At 40.9% G+C, this 12137-nt stretch overlaps 1 protein-coding gene across 9 annotated transcripts in view; it reads left to right on the plus strand.

Moving 5' to 3' along the window:
• Nucleotides 1-12137, plus strand: part of srfb (serum response factor b) — a 48308-nt gene that overhangs the window by 27797 nt on the left and 8374 nt on the right. For 4 of the 9 annotated variants that reach the window (XM_061689970.1, XM_061689967.1, XM_061689972.1 and 1 more), the window contains exons 3-5: nucleotides 5626-5866; nucleotides 10185-10349; nucleotides 10633-10743. In XM_061689970.1, coding sequence (XP_061545954.1) covers nucleotides 5626-5866; nucleotides 10185-10349; nucleotides 10633-10743 — 517 coding nt within the window. Of the gene's footprint in view, nucleotides 1-5625; nucleotides 5867-10093; nucleotides 10350-10632; nucleotides 10744-12137 lie in introns of all 9 variants that reach the window. The other 5 variants (XM_061689968.1, XM_061689975.1, XM_061689973.1 and 2 more) reach the window with 3 other exon arrangements.

Consider the following 12137-nt stretch of genomic DNA (forward strand, 5'->3'; position numbering starts at 1 on the left):
GATGGCAGCATATGTTTCTCCAAAACCTGTATGTACCTTTCAGAATTAATGGTGCCTTCATAAATGTGTAAGTTACCCATGCCATTGGCACTAACACAGCCCCATACCATCACAGATGCTGGCTTTTGAACTTTGCGTCCATAACAGTCCGGATGGTTCGTTTCCTGTTTGGCCCGGAGGACACGATGTCCACAATTTCCAAAAACAATTTGAAATGTGGACTCGCCGGACCACAGAACACTTTTCCACTTTGCATCAGTCCATCTGAGATGAGCTCGGGCCCAGAGAAGCCGGCGGCGTTTCTGGGTGTTGTTGATAAATGGCTTTTGCTTTCAATAGTAGAGTTTCAAGTTGCACTTACGGATGTAGCGCCAAACTGTATTTACTGACATTGGTTTTCTGAAGTGTTCCTGAGTGCCGCCTGAGGGATCAAAGGTTACGGGCATTCAATGTTGGTTTTCGGCCTTGCCGCTTACATACAGTGATTTCTCCAGATTCTCTGAACCTTTTGATGATATTATGGACCGTAGATGAGGAAATCCCTAAATTCCTTGCAATTGTACGTTGATGAGGTACGTTGTCCTTAAACTGTTCGACTATTTTTCTCACGCACTTGTTCACAAAGAGGTGAATCTCGCCCCATCTTTGCTTGTGAATGACTGAGCAATTCAGGGAAGCTCCTTTTATCCCCAATCATGGCACCCACCTGTTCCCAATTAGCCTTTTCACCTGTGGGATATTCCAAACAGGTGTTTGATGAGCATTCATCAACTTTCTCAGTCTTTTTTGCCACCTGTCCCAGCTTTTTGGGAACCTGTTGCAGCCATAAAATTCTAAGTTAATGATTATTTGCTAAAAACAAAAAAGTTTATCAGTTTGAACATTTAAATATCTTGTCTTTGTAGTGTATTCAATTAAATATAGGTTGAACATGATTTGCAAATCATTGTATTCTGTTTTTATTTATGGTGAACACAACGTCCCAACGTCATTGGAATTGGGGTTGTAGACCTTATGGCCAATTTTTCCTGGATGCTCAGTAGCAAATGGTTGATTGAGTACTGTTTTTTTTTTTTTTTTGGTCGCTTCCTAAATTAGAACTACATGACAACTGCGAGTCCTTTTGTGAGGCCCCTCCCATGTTCCCTTTTGCTGTTGCTGTTTAACTAACACTAACTAAAGCGGTTAAGGACCTTGAACTGTCAGAGGCTCTCAGGAGAGCCAAGATCTGGAGATGGACTCCACACTCAGCACGCTGTCTGTGTATACGTGTAGTGATTCACAGCAAAACACACATGTGCAGCTATGTGTGTGTCACAGGTGTGAGAAGGCCAACTTTGATTAATTATTAATCTTCTGAGTGGCATCAAATACAAGCACCGATGTGTTGAGTCAGTGCGGTCAGTGAAGCTCTGTGATAAAGAGATGAGATCTCCACGTCTGTCACGTCAATTTACACTTGAGACTATGTGAGTCGTGGGATGCATAAGTCATGGAAACAATGAGTCCCAACCCGGGAACAATGTGTCCCTGCAACTTAATCATCATGGAATACAGATACAGTAATCAGATTTTGTATTACAGTTGTTACATCTTTTATATTGTTTGTACAATATTTTTGTGTTATACATTACTCTTGCGCTCTCTCAATATATATTATTTGTTTAGGGCTGTCACAATAGCAAATTCTTGGATGATATGTCTTCCCAAAAACTTATCACGACAAACGATAATATCCTTGTTTTTTATGCCACTGATATTAGAGCATAATATTGTAAGTACATCCTTTTTAAGAACAATTCACTTTTAATTGTAATTCTAAGAATAATGAACATTCACATTGTAATGTAGAACAATAAATTAAAATATCTCAGGTAAAAAATATCAATAAAACAGACTCAGGCTCTGTTCACAAAAATTGCACTTAAATATTAAACATTTGGCACAGAGATGTCAACAGTCATGAATGCCTTTACAGGCAATATACTGCCAATCTAGTTTCTACTTTTTTTTTAAGTAGCAACATTAATAACAACACAAGTATAGATCAAACCAACCTGTTTTGATTCAAGATTTGTACTACTTTTTATAAGTCTAAAAAGTAGTACAACATGTTCAATGGCTAAATCTCTTGGGGAGTGAGCTAAGCCCAAGAGCCAGAACTACTGCTCAACAACATCCTCCTGCGCTTATGGAAGGGTTTGTGACAGCCAGTCCTCTCCCACCTCCCTCTGATTGTTTTTTACGTTCACGTGAACTGTTTCTTGTGCGCATATGGACGTTGTGTAAATAAATGGGACTTTTGATTTTGGTTGCCAGCGGAAAAAGAAACGTGTGATCGGAGTATTTTGTACACGGGACTGTGTTGACCTTGTTGTTGCAATGTTTGTGAAATTATTATTTGTGTAAAACAAATGGTGAATTAAGACGAAGTACATTTCCTACTTCCATAACTTCTGGAACTTCCTAAAGATTTCTAGAACTTCTATTGAACCTAACTTCTCTGCAGATTTGTAAATATTGTAAATATCTTGTTCATTTGTGCTCTACAAAATAATAATGTGCCAGCCAGTAAAAAGTAAAATTTGTTCTGTGTAATTTTTACTGGTAGATGCACATCCCAGAGCCGTACACTAGATCTTCTATGCTAGTCCAATACCCTTCTCTAATTATAGAAGTTAGCATATACCATACCTGGTACAATCACAACGCGTTAATATCATTTCAAACACATTTTACAACATTACCCTTAAAAAAATAAATGATATGATATACAGATATGATTTAAAAAAAAAATGCACCCAAAGTGCACATATACATGCGGTGAGTGGGCGTAGCAATCAAAAGCTTAAAGCCTCTTCTTATGAGGAATTGCTCACCATCTGCCAAAGTGAGTAGAGTTGTGGTCGCTGCCACCATATAGCGCTCATTTCTCAAATCAAACCAAAAACTTGGCCACATGATGGCTCGTATGTCAAAAAACCTATAAGTCGAGGTACCAATAGTTGGTGCCAAAGCATTGTCTAATAGAAACATAGGACTACTATACTGTCTACTAGACAGGGCTATTCTGCCATCATGTGGCATTTTAGGGTGTTTCAGCACAAAAAAAAAACAAGTTTTTTCAGAAAATGATGGAGGATAGGTTGCCCCAAAAATCTGCGAATAGGTGAATTCATGAGTAGGCAACCGTGACGAGGCAGGGGACCACTGTATTTGCAATCGTATGTTGCTTCTGCATTTTGTTGATGCATTCTCATGGGGCTGTTGCAAATAAATGAAAACTAAAATATTTATTTTACAGTCGGGTCCAATCTTCTGCCCTTGTCTTGTTGTGCAGCCCACTCAGCAAAACATCCTGCTGTGCTCATCAATGGCTCCTCACATTAGCATACTGTGTGGTCACATGTCATTCAATCATACGTTTCTGTGCGCATTTGCACCTTTTGTAAGGATGTTAGATTGGCCATGGTTGTTATGGTAACGCAACACATTTTTGTTTGCTTGTTTGGATGGAGCTGAAGTTTATTATTCTGGATGAATGAATAATGTCCAATGTATTTAAAAGACACATAACAAAATGTAATAACCTAATTCATCCAGGATACCAATTCAATAGACCAACATCACTAATGGCAACTTTACGATTTTGCCAAGCAAAAGACTGAACTTGTAGTTGTCCATGTGGATGCAATTAGAGGGGTTCCAGGCCAGCTTATTTTCTGTTCCTTGTTTGTGTCACGTCTGGTTCGTGTCGACTATCCATTGATCCTTGAAAATACTGTGTTTACTTTGAAACCTCCCTCTTACTTCCCACCGTGCATCCAGCTGCTTTTGGGAGGAAAAGCCCCATTAATGGTGTTATTGTAGTTCGCCACAAGTAAAAGTCTGGTGCTACCACAAACGTGTGGAGAAGCAGGACAAAAATGCAACCTACATTTCTGTTCTATTCAGGGTCACAGGGAAGCTTGAGCCTATCCCACTTGACTTAGGTCAAGGAATAGGTACACCCTGGACTGTTATGCATTTGCTCCTGGTTCATGTTGGCATCCTTAAATTTAACAGACCAAATGTTGCCCAAAAAGTAGTCCCTACCCTGATTGGCCTTTTTTTTTTTTTTTTTTTTTTTTTTGTAAATTATGTACAGTGGCTACAGTTGTTGTAAGCCAAGATTTTAGTTTTAAAAGGGAGCTTAAGATACGCCACTCTTGAGTGAACTGGGATCAGAAAAAAAAGGAGAGCCGCAGTCGCAGATGCACTTTCAGCTATTTAATGAACGGAACGAACAGTCGAATACAAAATGAGAACACTCGCGAAGAACTGCTGAAAGGCCACAACTTACATGCAGACGCTCACACGCAGACTAATGCAACCAACTAAGCCAATCCGACTCCAGCTCCTGACATCAGTCACGAGGCCATGCTCATAAAGGGACACATACAACGTTACGGTTGAGGTTATTGTTGTGACTTTGAGCTTATCCCAAATTTGTACAGTAATGACACTTTGTAAAACCAGTTAATTTCTCAAACTTTAAATCGACTGGTGTAGGAACAAATTAACTTGTGAGTCAAGGTAAGACTGTATTGTGTGACTAAACTTCCAAAACAGTTATACTCTGCTAGTACAGTGGCACCTCTATTGAGGTGCTACACTGTAATATAGCCGATTGTGCGTAACATTGAAGCACTTTTTTTAAAGCCAAATGCACCCTTAGTATAGTCCAAAATTATTGTTTTGTAGGTTTTTTCGTGGCCTAAAACGCCCACTATAGTACAAGGTTACTGTAAATAAAATATTTTAAAAAGCTTAAATGTTTGAAAGTGTCACATTTTATCCAAACTTACCAAGCCGGTATGCATGGTCATGGTGGCATTGTTAACGTACAGTACTTATTATAGGCTAGTCGCTTTCATAAGCTACGGGGAATTTGTGTGCCTCCTAGTTCAAAATCTGTTGCCAAATGCAAATGGCTTGACAAAAAAAATCTGTTACTCTACCAACAGTAGCATGTTTAAGACTCCAAAGACTTGTTTTGTATTCTTCAGAGTAAACACCGCATCCATGCTTCTCTCTCTCTCTCTCTCTGTCTCTCTCTGTCTCTCTCTCCCTCCCCTCCGTCCCTCCCAGTGCTCTACACACAATAGATATAAGCATCATGATATGGACGCCACGTCAGTGCCCCACATTCAACATGGCCACCATGAAGGCACGTCTTTCTTGGAATTGTATCTAGTATTGAAAATCTGTGACGCGGAAATAAGTCAATCCCATCCCCTGCTTGCATTGCGCCACAGCGCCAGTAAACAACAGCGGCCAATTCTGGAACTGACAGACATTGTCAACGGCATTAGGAGTGTCCCGAATCCCTATCCCATCTTTGAGATCGGAAATCGGTCCGATGTCAGCAAAAACGGCATCGGTTCGGACTGGATTTAAAATATCACATTTTAAAAGTTTAAAAATGAGTACATATGAACTAAATCATGAAGTCTAGGTACATTAAAACTTTTCAAGATTTCCTTTTCTAAATGTCGTTTCCTTCGACCGAACTCAAAGATGATTTCCTCCTATTTTCCTATTTTTTAAATGTTTTTCCTATTTTACTTTTGTTTATTGCCTCAGGATACTTTGAAACCCACGTTCACAGTAGCCAGCCTACCAGGCGGTACCAGCAGCGCCCAGGCCACAGTGCCCACCACCTCCACCAGCATGCAGGTGAGCAGCGGGCCCAACTTTCCCATCACCAACTACCTGGCGCCCGTTTCTGCCAGCACCAGTGTCAGCGCCAACGGGACTGTCCTGAAGACCACCGGCGCCTCCACGGGGGTGATGCAGCTGCCGGGTGGCTTCACTTTCATGCCCGGTATGTAGGAGAGTTGTGTTCTTCATGTTTTCTTGTGTTGCATAATGTCATCACTCAGACTCGCATTGACGTGTTTGTCCATGTGACTGTGTGGTCCGTGATTAGCTGATTAGAATTTAAATGGAACCTTGCCAACATCTTGGGCGTCATCTCGGGGCGGTCGTGCTTCACTTGCCAGGCTGTTTACATCATGCTTTTTCAAAGCTAGTTACACATACTCACAGCCTTTGATTTCCACTCTCATACAGGAATAATTAGGTGAGGGGGGCACAATAGATCTGGCAATGAGGGCTGCCGAACATGGCCTATAATTAGTCATGAATATTCAAAAAAGGAACATGGTTTGTGATGACATGAAACATCCTCGGTGAAGCTGCTGCTTTTGTGGTCCTGAACTAAACGTAACCTTTCCCAGCAAAACCCTGGGTAGGTCTACTGAGGACTTTAGGGCCACACACTTTGATTTGGGGATCTGAATTGGTTTACGCAGTGACTATTTTGGACAGTTCTGGTTTCTGTTGGCTGCACAAGGAAAAACTAGGAGGACACATTCAGGCACTTTTTAAATGTCCCCTTTCCACCAAGCAGCCCAGATTAGGTCCGTTTGGTACTATACACAGATTTATGGGTTTTACTAGTGAAGTTTTAAAGCTATTTGAAACCCTTCAGTTGGAGCAGCAGTCACAGTGGTATGGTACCAAAAGCAGGGGTTCTCAAGCTGTTCGGGTCCAGGGACCGGTTACATGAGAGACATTTTTCCAAGGACCCTCTCATAATCCTAACGCTAATGCAACATTGCTACCATGTGTACCTCTAAATGCCATTTGAATGATTTGTTTTTGGAACATTGCTAGCTAAATATTAATGACCTGTTTAATAGAATAAACTGAACCAAATTGAATTAGATATTTATCTATCCTCACTAGCTAGAAATGCTGGGCACATACAGGCATGTCAGATCACAACATCACAGCTTTCAATTCCCCCAAAGCTAAGTTAGGGAGGAGTAATTGGTTTATTATGTTTGTTTCATTGGCATTTTTTCAAATGTAGGTATGCACTTTTTTAAATGATACAAGATGTATTATTTATTTATTATAAATTATTTTGCAGAACCCCAAACTATATTTCGCAGACTCCAGGTGTTCAGTACCCTAGTTTAAGAACCGCTGGCCTAAAGAGTAGTGCAATTGTTTGAATGATCTACTGAGAATTTGCGCAATATACCTCAAGAAAAACAAGTTAACGGTACTGTTTAAGGCACAATTTATATCATTATATATTTGGAATTTTAAATCATGACTCCACTTTTGCCAGTACAGAAACATGTAGTTTATGCTTAAATGTTTATCATCTCCCCTCCAGTATGTTGTGAGAGCTGCCTCTCACAGTATGTCACTTGGTACTTGTCACACTGTTTTTGGTCACAGCTGAACAGTCACATGACGTCCACTGTATCACTTTGACTGACAGTGCAATAATAGCCATGCCCCTCCTGTTCCTTCTTCAGTCTCTTTGCTTCTTCCTCTTCCTCTAATCTTCCTTTACATGCCCACCCACACCCGCACCCCAGACCCTTTCCAATATCAGCTCTGTGCCACCTGTCTGGCAGCCCCATGTGGAACAACACGCCCGACCTCAGCACCTGCCTGCCGAGCATGTGACTAAATGTGAGGGTGTTCCACTTCCGAACGAAACATGACATTTGCTAAAAACAAACACTTTGATTGTGGGACATTTGGACAAATCATGCAAATGAGGAAGAGAAGGGGGTGGTGTACAAATAAGTTGTTTTTTTTTTTTTTTTTTTTTCTGACACGTACTGCAACAGTTTAAAAGAGGCATTTTATAGCAGACTGATAATTCAATGTACTGTACCTTTGTCTGCGGTCAGAAGTAGTGTGAATACACAACTTCTGAGATCCAATCCTCTGTAAAATTCTGCCTTCATAATAATAATGCTTGGCTTTCATAGACGGTGAGATAGATACAGTATTCATTTAACAATGTATTATAGAAGTGTAGAAATATACTGCATCAGCAGAGCCACCACAGAGAATAATCTAAAACTAATCCCTGCAGTCTGATATTTTCAGTAGAATCTTGGTACAGCTGCTCTATTAGGTCCAATTAGATTGTGTAAAGGCTGCTAAATCCATATTGGCATTATCACTGTTTTACCTGGGTCATATAAACTAGAGACATTTAAAAATACATCCAAATGAGACACTCAAACAAAGATGTGCAACACTCACCTGACTCGCATCACTCAATGTCAGGCTGGCCGTGTGTGTGCGTCTCCTGACAGTCACCGTTAAAACACCAAAAGGGTGTCAAAGTAGAACTAAACCTTGTAAGCAGCATGACGTTTTTATAGGTTGTTGGAGCTGATGCTAATGATTTCGTTCAAACTTTTTATTGTACAACGGCCAACAAATTAAATGGCCCAGACCACCTACCACCTATGCCTAATAGCTCAATAGTTCATAATGAATGCCACAAAACATAGCCAGAAGGAGATTCATCATACTTATAAATGCAGCTTTCTTCATCACATCACACTTACAGTGGGGCAAAAAAGTATTTAGTCAGCCACTAATTGTGAAAGTTCTCCCACTTAAAAAGATGAGAGAGGCCTGTAATTTTCATCATAGGTATACCTCACCTATGAGAGAGGAAAATCCAGAAAATCACAGTCTGATTTTTTTTTTTTTTTTTTTTTATACAAGGATGCAACTTGTAAAAAAAATAAAGAGAAAAAACTTTGCAACAATAGATAAACTTTTTAGTTCCTATATTGATTAAGTCTGGGGAAAGTAGAAAATTTCAGGACATACAGTGGAGCAAAAAAGTATTTAGTCAGCCACCAAATGTGCAAGTTCTCCCACTTAAAAGATGAGAGAGGCCTGTAATTTTCATCATAGTTGCACCTCACCTATGAGAGACAAAATGAGAAAAAAAAATCCAGAAGATCACATTGTCTGATTTTTAAAGAATTCATGAGCAAATTATGGTGGAAAATAAGTATTTGGTCAATAACAAATGTTCATCTCAATACTTTGTTATACATACCGTTTGTTGGCAATGACAGAGGTCAAACATTTTCTGTAAGTCTTCACAAGGTTTTCACACACTGTTGCTGGTATTTTGGCCCATTCCTCCATGCAGATCGAGGGAGATTATCAGTGGTCTTGTATGTCTTACATTTTCTAATAATGTCTCCCATAGTTGATTTCTTCACACCAAGCTGCTTACCTATTGCAGATTCAGTCTTCCCAGCCTGGTGAAGGTCTACAAATTTGTTTCTGGTGTCCTTTGACAGCTCTTTGGTCTTGGCCATAGTGGAGTTTGGCGTGTTTCAGGTTGTGGACAGGTGTCTTTCATACTGATGAGTTCAAACATTCGTTCATTCATCATCTTCTGTTCCGCTTATCCTCACTCGGGCCGCGAGTGTGCTGGAGCCTATCCCAGCTATCTTCGGGCGGGAGGCGGGGTATACCCTAAACTGGTTGCCAGCCAATCGCAGGGCACATTAAAAAAAGCAATGATTTGCACTCACATTCCCACCTACGGGCAATTTAGAGTCTTCAATCAACCTACCGCACATGTTTTTTTTTGGGGGGAGGAAACCGAAGTACCTGGTGAAAACCCACGCAAGCACGGGGAGAACATGCAAACTCTACATAGGTAGGGCCGGGATTTGAACCCGGGTCCTCAGAACTGTGAGGCGGATGTGCTCACCAGTCTACCACCATGCCGCTGAGTTCAAACAGGTGCCATTAATACAGATAATGGAGTGGAGGACAGAGGAGCTTCTTAAAGAAGAAGGAAGAAGACGATTTCTGGCTCTGTGAGAGCCAGAAATCTTGCTTGTTTGTAGGTGACCAAATACTTATTTTCCATCATAATTTGCTAATAGATTCTTGAAAAAAAAAAATATTTTTCAGTTTTTTTTTCTTTTCTCATTTTATCTCTCATAGGTGAGGTATGCGTATGAAGAAAATTACAAGCCTCTCTCATCTTTTTAAGTGGAAGAACTTGCACAATTGGTGGCTGACTAAATACTTTTTTTGCCGCACTGTATAGACAGATGACATATTTTCAAAATATATATATATATATATTGTAATGATTATTCCTTCTGTGCAGTAATTGGGAACTGCTGCTTTCTGATCTCATCTTGACTGCTTCTGTCTCTGTTAAGGGTGTTTTTTTTCCCCCACACAGCAGCTTCTTCTCACATTCAGACCTATGCCACTCTGTTCTGTGCGCGTGTCTGGGTCCGTGTGGTTGCGTGTGCGTGCCCCCCCTCCTTCAGCAGGCACTCCTCTCCCCCCCGGCACCCCTACCATTCCTCTGAGCCAGCTGCAGCAGCACTCCCTGACCCTCCAGGGGCAGCATGGTCAGACTCTGACCACGGCTCCTCAGCCTCAGCAGGGCCAGCAGGCTGTCTTCCGCTTTCCCGCTGCTGTCTCCCTCACAGGTGATCTGCTCTGGCCTGCCACCAATGCTTCTCCTCCTACTACTACTACTACTGCTGCTGCACTAACTCACTGAATGGCTCACAATCAGGCACCTAAACACACATGGCTTCAACTAACAAACAGCTACGGCTAATATCTTTACAGTTGCGTGACTTCCTGTGTGTGTGTGTGTGTGTGTGTGTGTGTGTGTGCGTGCGTGTGTGTGTGTGTGTGTGTGTGTGTGTGCGTGTGTGCGCGTGCGTGTCCGTGCCCGTGTGTGTGTGTCTATATACGTGTCTCCAGGAGCGGGTGTCTCTCAGCAGCTCCAGGCCATTCAGGTTCACCCCAACACTCAGCCCATCTCCAACAGTGAGAGCAGCCCCGAGATGTCCCACACGACTACAAACTCCACAGGTACATCGAGTCCTCTATAAATACAGCTTCCACCCACCCCCCTAGCCCCACAAGTGTGGGTCGAGGTCTTCATAAGCCTAGAGAGGAATCATAAAGGCAACTTAAAGGCAACAAAATGGGCCCCGCTCTGTAGATGACAGTAGATCAGAGGTGGGCAAACTTTTGTACTTAAGGGCCACATTTCATGTCTAAAGCTTAAAAAAAGAAGAGAAAATGTGTGTGATAAATATGTGAAGTAATTTATTTTAATGTCTTAGTTGTATTGTTTAGAATTGATTCAATTGTAATCAGTTAACCAATTATGTAATAAAATAACTACATAAAATTGTTGTATGTATATAGTTTACTTTCCTTTTTTTGAAACTAAATTTGACTTTGATTCAATAAATTAATAAAAAAAATATTTAAGGGGAAAACAGCTAAGACCCACAAATATTGCAACACTGCTAAATGGGCCGTATTAAAGAACGGTGTGCGTGTATGTGGCCCACGGCTTGTAGTCAGTCAGTGAGGAACAATGTGATAGTAAAATATTTATTTAAAGGGGACATATAATGCTTTTTCCACAATTTTAAAATATTCCGTGTTTTCGCAAAAGACTCCAAGAGTTACATACTATAAAGTGTCTGTAATCCTTGATTCTTGGGGTAGGGTATACATTATACCCTATTTTGAAGCATTCCAGAATTCCAGAGCCTATTTTCAGAGGGCAGGCCTGTTCCATGAAAATGAGTGACCGCAAAACCCGACCGCTATTCTGCAGAACCAATGGCAAGCTATGGCTTTCATCACCATGACGACCAGCGGTAGAGCTAGGAGGCTGATTAAGTGGCTTCTACTTGCAGAAGTGGAGGCGAAACTGTGGAGGGGGACGACGGAAGGATTTTCGCTTGTGGCATCAGTACAGACATCAGACATGATCGTGTTTCAGACAGTCTGGCTGAGGGTTGGAAGTGGCGAGGGAGGACTGAGAAACTCAGTGTGTGGGCGGTTATTATGTCAATTATGCGAATTAGCTGAAAATGTCACAATTTGCAAAATTTAGAGAACAGCAATACACATTTTCAGAAATGGGCAGATAAAAGATGAGCTCGCTTGTTTAATCTCACACTTGATGGGTGGGCAGGCACTCTGGAGATCCAACTACAAGGCAATTAAAAAGGCAGTTTTCCCCAATATGTCCACCTTTCATCACATTCATTGATGATATTTTCAATATAATTATTTTGTAAGGACAATCTTCAGTCTTGAGCTGAAAAAGACTGTTGCGAAAGTTGTAGTCTACATTTGTGCACATTTAACTCTCTAATAATTTAAGACTCAAATTATAAATTTGGTCCTCCCTCTGACGCAAACATGCAAAACTATAGAGTTTTATCATAAAATTGACAGAA

This window comes from Phycodurus eques, chromosome 11, assembly GCF_024500275.1.
Source record: "Phycodurus eques isolate BA_2022a chromosome 11, UOR_Pequ_1.1, whole genome shotgun sequence".
Classification (NCBI taxonomy): Eukaryota; Metazoa; Chordata; class Actinopteri; order Syngnathiformes; family Syngnathidae; genus Phycodurus; species Phycodurus eques.